Below are 18,477 nucleotides of genomic sequence, written 5' to 3' on the forward strand. Positions count from 1 at the left end.
AGAGGTAGTTTCTTTACTCAGAGAGTAGTAAGGGTATGGAATGCTTTGCTTGCAACGGTAGTAGATTCGCCAACTTTAAGTACATTTAAATCATCATTGGACAAGCATATGGATGTACATGGAGTAGTGTAGGTTAGATGGGCTTCAGATTGGTATGACAGGTCGGCGTAACATTGAGGGGCAAAGGGCCTGTACTGCGCTGTAATGTTCTATGTTCTATGTTTTGAGAACTTGAGAGTTTAGGTAAAGAATGCTATAATTTCCTTAATTAAGACCAATGTTTGGTGGTCAGTTTGCAAAATTATATGCCAATTACAGCTTAAAAGCCAATTAGCTATCCATCCCTTGGAAAAACAATAACTTGCAAAACAGCTTATGACATAAGAGGGAGCATTATCAAGACAAAAATTTGAAACCTAGCCTCATGGAGAAATATTACGACAGGTGGTCAAAAATGTTTTAGCAAGTGAATTAGTGGAAGAGGGGTAGATCATGTTAAGAACAAATTTACGAAACTTAAGATTTGACAGCTGAGGGTTTAGCAACCAGTGATACTATACAAAAAGATATTGATTATGCCAAAATTATGCAGTTGGTTAGACTCTCAACACGCAAGATACATACCTGTACAATAGAAATTCAGCTATCTAGTTAAGGGTGAGGATGAGGGTCAGTCACTGGCTCTTGTGTACTGAACTTCAAATCTTGGGCCATAACCTTGAGGAAATGGCCAACAGTTTACTTATTTGACCTCTTACAAAAAGAAATGGTCTAAATAAATGAGAAAAATTCTCAGGCAATCCTTTTATAAACGTTGCATCATCACCACCAATAAATGTTCTGTTTTCCTTCAGGGACTTGGCGGGGCTTTAAAAAGATGCTGCCCCACACAAATGACCTAAAGGAACAATAATTTATATCTATCAGAAGAATCAAAGGCAACGAAGCACTCATTATTTAAAGCTGTTCTTGTCTTCAAACGCACGAGGAAGCTTTTTTTTTGCTCCAAATGGACTTTAAATTCTGGAGATTTTTTTATTTAGCCCATAAATAAAGATAGTAGCTGATTGATACAGTCCAATAATCATCTTAGCCAATGAGTTATATTTGGAATACTTTGAACTTGAGGGGAAGCACTGGAAAAAGCTCTATATAAAACAAGTAGGGGTGCTGGAGATTGTCGAAAGTGTCCACAGGACTGGATTGTCAGGTTACTGAGTTGACAAGAGTCCAGAGATCTTATACTCCCCAAATGTTAACTCCAGGGACCTGACATATCTTCTGAAATAGAGAAAATGGGAGAATATGAACATAAGAAATAAGAGCAATACAGCCCCTCCATTATTCAGTATGATCTTCTCAACTCCTCTCATGCGTGATCCCCATATCCTTGATTCCGTGGGAGGCCAAAAATCTAGTATTGATCAATTCTAGTTTTGATTATATCTAATTATACAATCCACAACTCTCTGAGGTACAGAATCTTTGAGTGAAGAAATTTCTGATAAATTCAGTCTTAACCGACCAATCCTTTATCCTGTAACAATGTCTCCGTGTTCTAGTTTCCCAGAAAGGGGAGACAGTCGTTCAGTGTCTACCTTTCAAAATATTGTGTATTTCAATGAAGTCACTTCTCATTAATTAATATCATGAGAAACATTTTTACTGGGAAAGCGGTAAGAATGAGAAATTCGCTACAGCATGGTGTGGTTGAGGTTAAAAGCATTGAAGCATTTAAGGGAAAAATACGTAAGCACAGGGATATGCTGATACAGAGTTGGTGGAGAATAAGAAATGTTTTGTGTAGAATGTGAATACTAGCAAGAACCATTTGGGCCAAATGGTCTGTCTCTGCAAAGTCTGCACTAAAAGCCATAGGGTGCTTCCCTTCAAGGATGGGACAAGAATAATTAATAACCTGCTAATGAAATTCCATTCTCAGAACTCATATTTTACAAGCACGTATCTCCTGATTTAATTACTGAACCATTATCCACTGAGAGAGGAATTTAACTGTTCCCCCACATTCACAGGAGTGCTTTCCCAGACCCATAGCTGTTTAAGACTCATTACTGTTTGACTTCCATTAAAAGAAATTTGAGTCTTAAAAGGTGCAATGAGAGTTAATCTTGTCATGACACCTGCATAGCCTCGACACGGAATGCAAAGAGCACCAAACCTTTCTAAATATATTTGCTTCAGTTTTCACTGGAGGTAACTAATAAGTTAAGTTTGAAAAACACTGGATTTTGTTGTGAATTAAATGAGTCAAAATAATTTGTAGACATTTAGCATGTTGCATCTGACTGTTAGAACACACTCAGTCCTTCAGTGCCATTATCTAAGGAGGGCTTGGTGACAAGATTCTAGTCAGTAAAGGTGTGCAATTGAACCAAGCTGATCTCTCATCTTCTTATCAGGCCTCCAGTCAGTAATGACAGATTTCTTAGTTGAAATCTTCCCATGTGAGCAATGATTAAATAAAAGGAAATAATTTACAGCATCTTTCCCAACCTCAGGTCATGTGCTTTGCAACCAATGAAACACTTCTAAATATTGCCATTGTTGCAATGTAGGAAAGGTAGTAGCCAATTTCTGCATAGTGAGATCCCATGGGAATCACCAAATAATCTGTTTTAGTGAAGTTAGTTTAAGGATGATTATTGACCAGAACATAAGAAGAACTCACCTGCTGTTCTTTGAATAATGCTGCAGGATCTTTTACGTCCAGTTAAGAGGACATTGAACATTTCATCCAAAACATGGCACCTATGACAGTGCAGCACTCCCTCAGTTTAACATCAGAATGTTTGACTCTCTGGAACAAGGCTTGAACACATTGCCTTCTAACTCAAAGGAGAGCTGCTCTAACCTGAATCATACATGACACCTAAAGTACTTTGCAAATGAAAGGAATGAAAGCAGTTCTATTTAACAAGGGGAAACAAATTAAGCTTTTGTTTCTTGAGGACACATATTCCATTTTAGCCATAGTAAATTAAAAACAGCATATTCAATAAAACAAAACTAGATCTGTTCAATCTCCTTATTCCACCAGATTTAAATGTGCTTTTAGTAAAAGGCATTTTGGAAGTTTTTCAGCATGCTTTGGAACCATATTATATGGCTCGCATAAATTATTTCATTGTGCAGTGTATCTCAATATAAAAACACCAGGTAGAATTGGAGAAATTAGTGCCTGCTCATAAGCCAATCATATCATTTAATTCTGCCAAATTTCTTATAGAATACCTTTATACAGTTTAATTGTTAGTGGATTTTGTTAATTCATGATGGAGAGGATGATGCATTAGATGTCACTTATGTGTGAGGGTAAGTTTTATTACTTGCTAATGCGTGGTTTCTTCACATTGTTTAAAATTTTGAGTAATTAGTCCTTTTTTAATTAACCTGGTCGAGACAAATAAAAATACATTTCACTTTATGAATTCTCTGGGCCAAAATATTCTTTCTTTTCATTTGCCCATTGTTTTCAACTGGTATGAAACTTTATTACGTGCAGTGGAACACCACTTTTTGGACACAAAAGAAAAATGTGAAAACATCAGCTGGCATGTCATGTCTGTCCATAGGAACAACCCATTTTTCCTTTACCCTACGTTTTCTAACTGTGGCTCATGTTTTGCAGGAGGTTTAATTACTTGATTTCTTGCCTACAACTATCCCACAAATAAATTGTTTCAATAACCAAAACGAATGGATATAAGAGTTCAATGGAAATTAAAGTAATACCTTTTTTTGAGCACATGCAGTATTTCTGCTGGGCTCCTCATACCAGTATTCAATATCGAATGCTGTTGAATTCCTGGAAACTTCAAGACAATGGTAGAGAATTGGCAACCCCATCACCACGCAGTATCTTTAGCCAGGCAAAATAGCTGAGAGGGGTAGTGTTGGGAAAGAAATATTTGGGTAATTTAACACCCAGTTTCAGAGAAATTTCTCTTCTAGCTCCAGGAGAACTCGTGACTGATGTAACTGTTCCCTTAAGCCCCATACTCTACAAATTGAATTTGTCCAATTCCTTGGTGTACAAATGTTTTGAGAAAATCCATGCTTATTGCACCTGCTGTAACCCAATTCCAGAAGTCAACAACTCTTGGGAAAAAAAAACCTCGCTTCCGATATAACTCTTTGCTTGCATAACTTGTACTGATGCCCTCTGGTTCTATCTTGTATATCTAGCTTAAATAAGGGTATCAATATATAAATAGGGGTACAATCTTATCCCCTCGTTGTTTCAACCATCTCAGTGATACCCTTACGAAATCTACATATTTTTCAAGGTAAAGCATCCCAGGCTCAAAGTACACTGTGTACACTTGGATAGTTGATATTGATAGTTAACTACTATCTCCTGTGGCTCAGTGTTAATTTCTTGTTTCAGTATGACATCAGTTATGTCTGAGTATTAGCTCTTTGTACAAATTACTGTATCACTTGCATTGTATTGATAACTCCTTGTATCTAATAATACATCACTTCTGTGTTTTAATGTTTACATTTTATATCTGCTTCCTTATCATTTCAGACACATTGTTTCTGTGGCCCTGAAAACTGTTTTTTCTGAGGAAAGGATAAATATGTGAGAATAAGACACACTTTTTTAAAATTCATTATGGGATGTAAGCATCATGTCATAGCAAGACCAACATTTATTGGCATTAAGGGGGGTGGGGAGCGCCTCCAGTCTATATGTATATGCACAATTCTGTGAGATATGTTAGCATCATACAGTGAGATACATGCCTGCTAATTATACGGCACTCTGTGCCGATTTAAAATATGTATCATGACCAACAGAAGTTATTGTTGATGTTCTGTTATTTGCATACACTATTCTAATAAATTTGGTGCACATTATGCTTCTGTTAAGTATTACATTGCCCAGTAGATAGTTCATAAACTTAGAAGGAAGGCACTGCAACGTGAGATTGGTGGCCGTAATGATTGTATTAATCGGGAGACTCTGATATACACTTCCACCCTCTTCAAACAACCCAGGCATGAAACTTGACCTTTTCACCTTTAAACTTTGGTTGAACCTCAAGTACAACTTGTGAAAAGAAAGATGCTTATTATATATTACTGTACCAGTGACACAAATAAAATAACCCTACCATTGTGTCTGCATGTGTGTGTTGTGTGTGCATTGATATGGCCTGAAGGCAATGAGCTTGCACAACATGCTGCACAGTAATGCTGTGCTTTGGATGTATTAACACAATGGATGATTATTTGAAGATGAATTGGAACTACAGCGAGAAGCCCAGTTACACAACAGTTTGGTAAATCCTGGCGCCTGATGAGTGAGGAATGTGCACAAGGTCTTCTGTGTCCTTGTTTATGAGGCAACTCCCAAACGGTTCAATCATGTATATCATTATTAATCTCATTATTCATGTGCGCTGATGTTTGCTTTAACCCCTAGATAATAAGTGGCTTTCAGATTCCAGGCTTGGGACCACTCTCCATTTTTTCTCTCTCTTTCTCTCCATTCTAAATATCTGCCAGTGTTAAATATATATATTTTTAATAATTATTCCCTTCAGTTTAGGGAAAAAACAGAAAAGCACTTTGATAAATTTAAAATCTAAATTTCAATTTTACCTCTGTGCAACCTTTCTGTATGTTCCACATAGGTTCAGAACATGTGACTCAGTATCAACATTCAAACAAATGTACTAATCAGAAGATTTGTTTGATTTGGCACCATCATTAACTTGCATTGATAGGATGCTTTTAACGTACATCCCAACATGCTTCTATTGCCATCACGGCAAAAAACAGAAAAATTAAGAACAGCAAGTAAAATAATGTCCAAAAGGAGTAGGCTTTCAGGAAGACTTTTGAAGTGAAGAGAGCTGGGAAATCTTAGGAGGACATTCTAGAGTTTGCTGTTGAATGGACTGCCACCAATAGTCAGGTGAAGGCAATATGAGGTGTATACTACGCGGGCAAATCATGTGAGACTAATTTATTCGAGTTTTTCGAGCAAGTCTAAACCAGAGTGAATAGAGGGAAATCTGTAGATGTGTTTAGACTTCGACAACACAAAAGGCTAAGTCATAAGATAAGAGCCCACAATATTGGAAGTAGTAAATTGGCATGAATAGAAAATTGGCTAATGGGTAGGAAAGCAAGTCGAAATAAAGAGTTCTTTTTCAGGTTGGTGACCTATGGCCAGTAGGATTCCACAGGGATCAATGTTGACACCGCAGCTGCTTACAATATACATTAATGACTTGAAGGAAGTGAATGTAATGTTGCCAAATTTACAGACGACGTAAAAATAGGTAGAAAGGCATACAACAGTTTACAGAAAGATATTAATAGATGAAGTAAGCGGGCAAAAAGTTAGCAAATGGAGTGTAGTGTGGGAAAATGTGAAATTGTTCATTTTAGATGGGGAACAAAAGTACAGAATATTATTTAAATGATTTAAAAACTCCAGAAAGTTGCAACACAAAGTGACTTGGGGGTACCTGTGTATGAAACACAGAAAGCTAGCACGCAGGTGCAGCAGGTAGTCAGAAAGGCTCATTGACTGTTGACCCTTACTTCAAGAGAGTTGAAGTATAAGAGTATAAGGGTATTACAGGCCTAGCAAAACTGGAATCAATGGGTATCAGGGACAACGTCTCTGCTGGATGGAGTCATACCTCGCACGAGGAAGAGGTTTGTGGTTGTAGGAGGTCAGTCATCTCAGCTTCAGGGCATCTCTTCAGGAGCTCCTCAGGGTAGTGTCCTAGGCCCAACCACCTTCAGGAGCTCCTCAGGGTAGTATCCTAGGCCCAACCACCTTCAGCAGCTTTATCAATACCTTTCCTCCATTGTAAAGTCAAAAGTGGAGATGTTCACAGATAATTGCAGAATGTTCAGCACCTTTTTTGATACTTCAGCCACCGAAGCAATTCATGTTCAAATGCAACAAAGTCTGGACAATATTCAGGCTTCGGCTGACAAGTGACAAGTTACATCCGCACCACACAAATGCCAGGCATTGATCATCTCCAATAAGAGACAATCTAATCATTGCCCTTGACATTCAGTGGTGTTGCCATCACTGAATACCCCACTATCAATATCCTGAGGGTTACCATTGACTGGAAACTCAGTTGGACTCAAAACATAAACACAGTGCTTGCAAGAGCAGATCAGAGGCTAGGAGTACTGTGCTGAGTAATTCACCTTCTGACTTCCTAAAGCCTGTCCACCATCTACAAGGCGTAAGTCAGGAGTATGATGGAATACTCCCCAGCCTGGATGGTGCAGCTGCAACAACATTCAAAAAGCTTGACACCATCCAGAACAAATCAGCCCATTTGATTGGCAGCACATCTATAAGCATCTATTCCCTCCATTCCCTCAGTAGCAGCAGTGTGTACTATCTACAAGATGTACTGCAGAAATTCCCCAAATATCCTGAGGCAGCACTTTCCAAACCTGCAACAACTTCCATCTAGAAGGACAAGGGCTCATTCTGCACATATAAGTATAAACATGAGTGGGGAAATTGTATTGCAACCATATAAGGTACTGGTGGGAGCACATCTGGAACACTATGAGCAGTTTTCATCCCTTCATTTAAGAAAATATATCATTTCATTGGAGGCAATGCAGAGAAAGTTCATTAGGAAGATCCCAGGCATAAAGGGATTGTCTTATGAACATAAGCTAAACATGTTGGGACTCCACAGATTGGCTTATAGAAGAATGAGAGGTGACCTCATTGAAACATATGGAATTCCTAAGGTGCTTGACAAGGCACAGTCTGAGAATAAAGGGGTTGAGATGAAGAAGAATTCTCTCAGAGGTTTGAGTCTTTGAAATTCCTTGCCACAGAAAGCTGTGGGGGCAGAGTCCTTGTGTATATTTAAGGCTGAGATAGGTAAGTTTTTGATCAGTAGGGGAATCAAGGGTCATTTGGAAAACACAGGAAAATGGATATAATGAATGTTGGAGCAGCCTTCAAAGAGGTATCACTGAACTGAGGAACCATATTTCCTCTAATTGCAGCTGCTCCTCCACAACCTCCTTTTTTTCAATAACTACTCTAACACCCTGGCTGGATGCAACCTATATATAGGTTTTTCCTGCCTTTTAAATATGACACACCCCCTTTAATACACTGAAACTTTCCTTCACTCACCATTGGTTCGTGACTAGCTCCCCACCTGATCAGATTTAATTGTGTGCACATGAAAAAATCCATGAGGATACCTCACCACTTGTCCATGTAGTCATGGGACCTGAATTTGACCCCAACATCATGTCCTCATCTTAAAAGAGAAAATTCTGCCATTTACCTCCTAAAGAAATGTACTTTCTGTCAGTCATTTTTTCCAATCGCCTTTATTTTTATAACTAATTAACAAGAGAAAGGAATTTCAGAAAAGCATTGTTTTTACACATCCCCATTGCTAGCTGCATATGCTGGAGATTAATCTTGAAATTCCTGGAGACTAGGATTATTCTGAAGAGCTGATTACCTTGTAACACATTGTGTGCACAAAGTCACTTCTCCCATTTCTAATGCACAAAACGTCAGTACTTCAGGAGGCTGTCCCACCACCTTTAATTAATTATATAATTAACTGACCTTTCGTTTGGGAGCAGCATTTGCATTTAGGAATGGAGAAGCCAGGTCATTTATTAAACAGGATGGATACTAATTAAGTTACTTAAACAAATTACTTACTAATAGTCCACAGGCACAGTGCTCTGACTGTTTTTGTAGTTTGATTTTTCACTTGTAATATGTATAAAAAGCTTTAATATTTGCAACAGATGGGCCACATGACTTACTTCGTATATGGTATTTTATTGGACATTAATACATTTCATTCCCTGTCCGTGCAAAATATCCAATAAATTCACTCACGTGCTCAAGTCTCATATCCTGCCAGGGTTAAAGTTCATACCACAGAATCAGTAAACTTTGTGACCATCAGTGGCTGCACTTTGCCTGTTAGGAGATTTCTTATTTCATTTCCCCTTCATAGTTTTTGCCTTAGTCTCCAAGCCACGCTACTTTACTTGTGTGCAAATAATAAGCAGATCATGGTGGCTACCACAACAAAATCTGTTGCTGTTCTTTCTTAACTTTGGTGTTCCTGGTTGCCACATGTCTCTACAATTTGACCTTTAATTAAAATGGCATGTAGCCTGCACCATAGCATGAGATGAGGCTATGGTCCAGGGTCTAACAGCCTGGAGCCACTCAGGTCTGGATTTTCCATTTGTTGGCATTCCATTTATAATAAATGGATTATGCAAGCTTTATAATAACAAAGTCACTTAAAAAGTGACAAATTAATTTGGTGAGCCTAAGCCCATTTCATAATGCTCTTGAACCCATAGTTCAAGACTTTTAAAATCAATTTTAAGGTTCTGAATATTGGCATAAGAATAGCATTTTTGCCCTTCTTTAGAGACCCACCAGTATAACCACTTGGTAGATTATTTCTCTGATCAGCAGGGCTTACTTACCTGAGCAAGCAAAGAAAAAAAATTCTGACTCCTCTGCAAGAGCACCTGTATTTATTCCCTTTGAAACCTGAGCAATGGCTGAGTCCACCTTCTGGAAGTTTGCCACAGTGGTTTCATTCCCCACCTGCTCAGGCTTAGAACTCATTGATGGTCATAACATTAGGACTTAGGCTCTTTCTGGAAAATCCCTGCATATGAGTCTATTCACTTTTTAATTGACCTTGGGAGGACGATAGTCAGTGGCAGGAGTACTAACATGTGACAGTGTATAGTAAGTGGCCTTGTAATGTAATCTTGCATCACTCAATCATAGTTGGGAATATTTGTTTTCCATCAGCCTGTGCAAATATTTTTTATGGTCCTTATGGCAACCAGGGCCGAGAAAATCAGGACAGCAAGAAAGGTGGTAGGGACCATTAACATATTAAATTGGAAAGTATCTAATGAGACAGTGTAGAGACAGCTTGGCAGCATATCTGAGGTCATAAGAAATAGCAGCAAGAGTATTCCACTTGCCTGAATGAGTGCAGCTGCAACATCACTCAAGAAGCTTGACACCATTCAGGATAAATCAGCCCTTTGGATTGGCACTGCATTCACTCCCTCCACCACCGAGGCTCAGTAGCAGTAGTATGTACTATTTACAAGACGCACTGCAGAAAATCAAAGACCCTCAGATAACACCTTCCAAACCACTTCCATCTAGGACAAGGGCAGCAGATGCATGGGAACACCACCGCTGCAAGTTCCCCTCCATGCCACTCACCATCCTGACTTGGAAATATATCGCCATTCCTTCACTATCACTGGGTCAAAATACTGGAAATTCCTCCCAAATGGCCTTGTGGGTCAACCCACAGCAGCTGGACTGCAATGGTTCAAGAAGGCAGCTCATCACCACCTTCTCGAGGGCAACTAGAATTGGGTAGTAAATGCTGGTTAGCCAGCAATGCCCATATCCCTCAAAGTAGCCCCTTCCTCAGAGCAGTTGATTAGCCATAACAAGTATCTCATTACAGGAGTTGTTAGTCTGAGAGAAGACCCTAATATTGGAGCACCTGTCCTGCCTGTGGATTTGCAGGGCAAATCTGCCTGTAGTCTTAACTCCACCTTTCTGCCTACCACATTCCCCTGCCCTCACTAGTCAATCAAAAATCTGTCCAACTCAGCCTTGAACATATTGAATGACTCAGCCTTCATATCTGTGTCTGGAAAAGACCTCAATGACAAATGACTCTTTGAGAGAAGAAATTCCTCTTCATCCCATCTTCAATGAGTTTTCTATTGTGTACCTCTGCTCTGCCCATTCTTTTTCTTTCTCTCTCCTTTTTTCTCTTTTGTTTTGTTTCAAACTTAACCTTTTGACTTACTCAAACTTATTCAAAGGGGAAATATAGGAAGTTATTCCCAGACCAGAGGCCGGAACAGAAGGAATGTCCTGGACCAGAGACCAGTAAGGAGGCAAATCCCAGACAAAAGGCTGGAATTGGAGGTGATTCCCAGACTAGAAGCAGGCACGGGGGGCAAGTCCCAGACTGGAGGCTGGCACGGAAGGCAAGTCCCAGACTGGAGGTTAGCGTGGGAGGCAAGTCCCACACTGAAGGCAGGCACGAGAGGCAAGTCCCAGACTGAAGGCGGGCACGGGAGGCAAGTCCCAGACCGGAGGCTGGCACAGAAGACAAGTCCCAAACTGGAGCCGGATGTGGGAGGCAAGTCCCAGACCGGAGGCTGGCACTGAAGACAAGTCCCAGACTGGAGGACGGCAAAGGAGGCAAGTCCCAGACTGGAGGCTGGCACTGAAGGCAAGTCCCAGACTGGAAGCAGGCGCGGGAGGTAAGTTTGAGACCAGAGGCCGGCACAGGAGGTGAGTCCGGATTGGAGTCTGGAATGGGTAGGCAAGGCCCTTGCAGACTGGAGATGAGGCTTCAAGTTTTGAAGATTTGGATAATCTGGAGATTTATCAGTTTTAAGACCAGTCACTTGTAGTATAACTACATCTTGTTGGATAGGGGCGGATGCGGTCTGGATGCTCAATACTGGCATAGGTTAGGATGAAAGGACTGCAAATCAAATACTTTATTCTTATTCTAGAGTTTTATTTATTATTTTTTCAATTGCACTAAATGCTAAAGTATCTTTACTTTAAGATGGAGTCATAAGTGGCAACATTGCAAACTTTTCACTGCACTCATTCAAGTGTACTTGACAATAAAACTAATTCAATTATGGGAAGCCTTTCATTTTTAAATGGTGGTCCTTCAATCTAGACTGTTCTACAAGGGAAACATTCTCCCAATACCCTGTCAAATCCACTCAGAATCTCACATGTTTTAATAAGCTCACTTCTTATTCTTTTAAGTTTCGATGAGTGTAGGCCCATTCTGTTCAACCTTTACTCATGAGACAACTCCTTCCTCCCATGGATCAGACAAGAAAACCTTCCCTGAACTTTATGTCACCTCGTGCTTTATCTGCTCTCTAAGAATTTGGTGTAGAGAGAGATTTACCCTCTACATAATCTGTGCTGTACCTGCCCTGGGAGTGTTGTGTCAGTACGAAAGGGACTTTTACCTCTATCCAACAAGATGTAGTTATACTATAAGTGACCGGTCTTAAAACTGATAAATCTCTTATCACTAGTGATGTGATCCCTTACTTGGTTAAAATGCCCTGCCTGAAAGTAAAATAAAGTCCAATAATTGAGATATTTGTAATTTAAAGAAACATTTTGAGTGACTACAATTAACAGTGAATGTTTGTGTGAGAACCAGTGAATTTGAAGCACAAGACTTGTCAGGAAATTGTGCAATTTACTTTTGTCTTAATTAGGTGCAGTTGTTCTACAAAATCTGAATGAAATCCCCTTCTAACATTTGTCTGTGGGATACTGTGGGAAGATTTAAACATATTAAAGTAAAAAGGAGGGGGTGAGGGATGTGTTGATGTGATTCCTGATAGTTTCCAAATGCAGCCTATGTAGGTTAACCAGAAAGGATGCCGAATCTCTGAGCTGGGTTGTCAGGGAAAGCAATGTGGTGAGACTGTTATGAAATCCTGGTGTATTTAGGAAATAGCACTTAGCGGGGTCTCTCTGAATGACTGCCAGGTCAGGAAGCTGAAGTGCAAGCATTGGCTGAGATTCAGGCCTCCAAAGATTGCACACTGACCACACAGTACGTCAGGAATATGTCACTTAGCAAGCAGAGGGAAGGCCTCTACTTTGCCTCCAGATTGTCTTAGCATGGAGCACTTTCACATAACCCAAGTGCTCCTGAGGGAAGGCAGGCACTCTGGGACCAGGAAACTGACAAGTTTTTTGTTTCTATTTTAAATATAAATGTGTAAATAAAAAAAGCCTGGGAACAAAATGTTTGTCCCATACTTTTCCCACTTTTAGCTGTGTCCTTGGAACTGACCTATCTGTAATTCACACAGAAGAATTGCCACAGTTTCCAGTGGGAATTTCTACTCATGATCTCTGGCATTGAATGAGTGTTTCTCCCCGTGGGGGAAGTTTCAGTTGCAAAAGAGACAGGGAAGCAAATTACCTTCCAGAGTGTAGGTCAGCACTCAGCCTTCCACAGTTGATAATCTTCCCACCAGTTCTTGCTTAGCACTGGGACATTTCTAAAGTTAGACCTTTTTTTCAGAAATGTCACAACCCCATTTGTGAGACCTTCAGAAGAGAAGTGAAATTGGTAAAAGGGCAGGCAGTTCTCATGTTGGCCAGATCTCCAGATGAGAAAAGTCTAGAAAGCTACGTCATAAATTAACCCTTAAATGACGAAAGCCGTACTTCCCTTACCTGAAGTCAGAATTTAATATGAGGGCACCTAGTGACTTAGTAGGTACATGCATTGTGAGACTGAGCTAGATGACATCTCTGTGTTGAGTTTACAGAACTCTCCTTGGTTAGCAGTAAGTATTATGTATATAGTCATGTGACTTCAATCATAGAGTGCAGAAGAAAACCATTCACAGCCTGTGCTAGCTCTTTAAAAGAGATATCCAACTATTCTGACTGGTCCCTGCTCTTACCCCTATTATCCTGATTGTTTTTATTTTGAAACAATTCTGGAAAGTGTGAAAATAGATAAGACCCCTTGAACGGATGGGACTTATCTTAGGATTCTTTGGGAAGTGAGGGAAGAGATTGCAGAGCCTTTGGCTTTGATCTTTATGATGTCATTGTCTACAGGAATAGTGCCAGAAGACTAGAGGATAGCAAGTGTTATCCGCCTGTTCAAGAAAAGGAGTAGAGACAACGCTGGTAATTATAGACCAGTGAGCATGGTTTTCGAAAGGATTATAAGAGATAGGATTAATAATCATCTAGAAAGAAATGATTTGATTAGGGATAGTCAACAGGATTTTGTGAAGGATAGGCCGTGCCTCACAAACCTTGTTGAGTTCTTTGAGAAGGTGACCAAACAGGTGGATGAGGGTAAAGTGGGTGATGTGATGTAAATGGAGAAAGAAAGAATAAAGCTTTGAACTTCAAGATGTGCTGCACTACAACACTGGGAGAAAGTGAGGATTGGAGATGCTATAGATCAGAGTCAAAACGTGTGGCATTGGAAATGCACAACTGGTCAGGCAGCATCCGAGGAGCAGGAGAGTTGACGTTTCAGGCATAAGTTCTTCATTAGGAATGTGGGGGTTGCCCAAGGGGGCTGCACCACAACACTGTCTCATGTATTTTCCATTCTCACCATTTGATTCTGATATATCTCTTATCCCTCACCATAACATTCTCTGATAGGACTCTCACTCCTTGTTGTGACACTGACATGCCCCATAATCCTTACTGCAACACTCACTAATTTACTTCACATTCTTCACTATATTATACTGTGGTATGCACTACAACGCATCACTGTATTACACTGAGCATTTATTAACCTCACTGTAACTCTCTAATCAGCCTAAACTCTCATTCTGTCCAGTACAAACTACAGTTATAATAGACATCTATGGTGCTGTGGTCGTACAGTACTCTAGATGTGGTCTCACCAGTGCCCCTGTATAACTGGAGCATAACTCATTAATTTTATATTCAATCGCCCTTGCAATTTTACTGCTCATTGGATGCTGCCTGAACTGCTGTACTCTTCCAGCACCACTAATCCAGAATCTGGTTTCCAGCATCTGCAGTCATTGTTTTTACCTAATAAATTATAACATTCTATTAATTGCTGTACTGCATACTAACCTTTTGTGATTCATGCACGAGGTTACCTAGAATATCTCAGAGCTCTGTAATCTCTCACCATTTAGATAATAAGCTTTTTTATTGTTCCTGCCAAAAGGGTCAATTACACATTCTTCTAACTTGTACTCCATTTATCAGATCTTTACCCACCTGTCACACTTATTTATATGTAACTTTTTTATGTCCTCTTCCCAAATTACTTTTCTATCTGTCATTGTGTCATCAGAAAACTTGGTGATCATATCTTCCATGCCTTCATCCTACATTTGACCAAATGTAAAATCTGAAGAAAAAGTACTATGAAGGTATGAGAGGCATGTTGGCTGTGATAGATTGGAAAAACATTACAAAAAGATTTGATGGGAGATAGGCAGTGGTTAATACTTCAAGAAAGATTACATAGTCTACAACAGATATACATTCCTTTTAAGGCACTAACACTCAAAGGAAAGGTAAATCAAACATGGTTAAAAAAAGAAGTTAAAGATTGCTCTAGATTAAAGGAAGTCAGTTAGAATGCCAGCAAATATTGTAAGAGCATTGGGAGCAATCTGGAACCCAGCAAAGTAAGGCCAAGAAACTGATTAAGAAATAGAAAACAGAACATAAGTGCAAGTTAGCAAAAAAACATAAAGGCATGCTGCAAAAGCTTCTTTAACTGGGACAAATGTGGACTTGATAGAAGTGGTAACAGGAGAATTTATAATGGAGTCTAGTGAAATGGGAGAGGAACTAAATAGTAACTTTGCACTTGCCTTTGCAGAAGATACAGAAAATCTTCCAGAAATATGAAGCAATAGTTGGACTTGTGTGACAGGCAAATAAAAGGATATAGTACTGTATTAATAACAAAGTAGTAGTAATTCAAACGTTAACCAGATTGAAGGTTGATAAATCCCCTGCAGCAGATTAACTTTATCCAAGAATATAGACGTGATTGGTGAGGGAGATAGTGGATGCACCAGTAGTTATCTATCAGAATTCTATAGATTCTGAAAAGTTCTTTCACACTGGAAATTGGCAATATAATCCCACCACAGTATTTTGGAAAGGAAGATTAGCAAGGAAAATTACAGAGCTGCACATTTGACACCGGTAGTGCAAAAAATGTTGGAATCTAATGTAAAGGATGTCATATCTGGACATTCAGAGACTATACGTAAAATTGGTCAGTCAGCATAGATTTATGGATGAGAAATCATGTTTTGCAAACTTGTTTGGAGTTTTTAAAGAGTTTGCTTGTAGCATAAATAGAGGCTTTTGCACATAGGAGTTTAGGAAATAACTTCAGAGCATATGGAATTGGGCAAAATATACTGGTGTGGATTGGGGAATGATTAACAGTTATAAAGTATGGAGTAGGAATGAGCAGTCTTCTCAGGATGGCAGGCAGTTACTTGTGGAATATCACAAGAATCATTGCTAGGTCCACTACTGTCAGTAATTTATATCGATGAATCATAGAACCCCTACAATTTGGAAGCAGGCCATTCAGCTCATCGAGTACACACCAACTCTCCAAAGAACATCCCACCCAGACATACACTCCTATTCTATCGTTGTAACTTTCCATTTCCCGTGGCTAATCCACCTAGCCTGCACATCTTTGAACTGAGAGGGGAAACCAAAGCACCCAGAGGGGACCCACACAGACACAGGGATAATGTGCAAACACCACAAAGACAGTCATCCAAGACTGGAATCGAACCCAGGTCACTGGCACCGTGATGCAGCGATGCGAACCACCATGCTGCCCCAAGGTTGTGGGAACCAATTACAATATTTCTAAATTTGCTGATGAAATCAAACTGGGTGGGAACATACATTGTGAGGGGGGATAAATTCAAGTTAACTGAATGGGCTAGATCATGGCAGATAGAATATAATCGAAATAACTTCAGTACAATAAAGCATAAAGGCAGAATATTTTTCTTAAATGATAAAATGTTGGTAAGTATGGATGTACAAAGGGACCCGGTTCTCCTTGTTTATGACTCGCTTAAAATTAGTGTGCAGGTGCATCAAACAAGGAGAAAAGTATAGGATATGTTGACCTTCATTACAAAAAGATTTGGGTACAGAAATAAAGATATCTTGCTACAGTTTTTTGAGCCCCTCACCTAAAGTATTTGTGCACAGCTTTGGTCCCTTTCTCTAAGGGAGGATATACTTGCCATAGAGGTAGTGTGCCAGAGGTTTGCTGATTATTCCATGGGATGGCAAGATTGTCTTATGAGAATAGATGAAGGTGACGAGGTCTGTATTCCCAGAGTTTCAAAGAATGAGGGTGACCTCATTGAAAATTTCAAACTTCTACCAGGTGGTTTTTGATAAGATTTTTAATTTAGCTGGAATCTGAAATAACGTGAGGATAAATGGTAGGTCATTTAAGAGAAGAAGGAATTTCTTAGAGGGTGGTGAATCTTTGGAATGCTCTACCCGAGAGGACCCCGGAAACTTAATCATTGAGCATGATCATGACATAAATTAATAGATTTCTGGAGACAAGTGGGAACATGGGGACATTGTAGGACAGTGACGTTGATGTAGATGATCAGCAATGATTTAGTTGAATGGTAGAGCAAGCTCAAAAAGCTAAATAGCCTACTGCTGTCCTATGTTCCTGGAATATTGTTGGTGGGCAAGAGACAGAGGTGATGCAAGTACTATATTCTCTTGCTCCTGGAGCTCACTGTATATGGGATGGTGTGGGATCATTTTGTTACTCCAGCTTATCATCAATTAACAGTTAGGTAACTGATTTATTAAGAATTCTGACATTTCTGCCTGCGTTTTTGATCAACTAGAAGGCTGTGAGCCTGTAGATCACTTGCATTAAGGATTACTGAGGCTTTTCCCAGGGAATAATTCTGGGTCTGTATACATTTTGGGATTCAGTTTATTCTTAGTACCTGCAGTTGCAGGCAGTGAGGAGGAGGATTCCCAGAGAAATTTATCCCACGGTTTAATCTTTGTTGAGGAAATACTGTTTAGAATTTCTCAGAACGAGGGAATGTGCTGATGTCAGGGAAAGGCCAGGCCGTGGTGTGAAAGGAAGTGCCAGAGACTGAAAGTTTCTCTTGTTTCTTTTTTTAAACTGATGTGGGAGAACTAAACTTTTTTACCTAGTTTTTGTCCCCTCCTATCTGGAAGGTACCAGACTTTTGCTGGATTACATAAGTAGACAGGGACTATGCTTGCAGTACATAACACCAAATGGCCATTCTGTTCTACCTGAGGCTGGAGGTTCCACAGACAATTCAACCATGTGAAGGTCACAGCTGGCCCCATTCTTGGATCTGAATGTAATCATACACACATATATATGTGTATATCCAGCAAGAGTCACTGGGTTACAATTGTAAGATTTTGAATTTATTCTCATCCTGAGCCTCAGGGCAATGTCATTTATAATTGTGTTAAAAATCCATGGCACTCAATCAGGGAAACCTTTATATTTCAATGCATTCATGCACTATTTCATTTCATGTGGACAAGGAAAAGCTGATTGGCCAAGTGCACACAGCAAGCCCTCATGGTGATTGGCTGATTTTTCTCACAGATCTAATAAGTTAGTATTTGGCATCCCCCTGTATCTTTTCTCTATGATAACACAGTAGCAACAACAATAGCATTAATACAATGTCTATAACATGGTGAAACCTCTGAGGAAACTTTATAGATGTGCATTCAGACAAATTTGAACACTGAGCCAGGTAAAGAGGTGTTAGGACCTATGTGTGAAAATTGGC

General features: G+C 39.6%; 1 protein-coding gene across 2 annotated transcripts in view; it reads left to right on the forward strand.

The window, feature by feature from the left end:
- Window positions 1-18,477, forward strand: part of bcas3 (BCAS3 microtubule associated cell migration factor) — a 1,146,863-nt gene that overhangs the window by 1,003,262 nt on the left and 125,124 nt on the right. Inside the window, exon 23 of one of the 2 annotated variants that reach the window (XM_060847957.1) lies at window positions 4,553-4,620. The exons of the other annotated variant lie outside the window; for it this stretch is intronic. Coding sequence (XP_060703940.1) covers window positions 4,553-4,575 — 23 coding nt within the window. The 3' untranslated portion in view covers window positions 4,576-4,620. Of the gene's footprint in view, window positions 1-4,552; window positions 4,621-18,477 lie in introns of those variants that run through there. 2 annotated transcript variants of the gene reach the window in all.

Source organism: Hemiscyllium ocellatum, chromosome 31 (genome assembly GCF_020745735.1).
Source record: "Hemiscyllium ocellatum isolate sHemOce1 chromosome 31, sHemOce1.pat.X.cur, whole genome shotgun sequence".
NCBI classification, from domain to species: Eukaryota; Metazoa; Chordata; class Chondrichthyes; order Orectolobiformes; family Hemiscylliidae; genus Hemiscyllium; species Hemiscyllium ocellatum.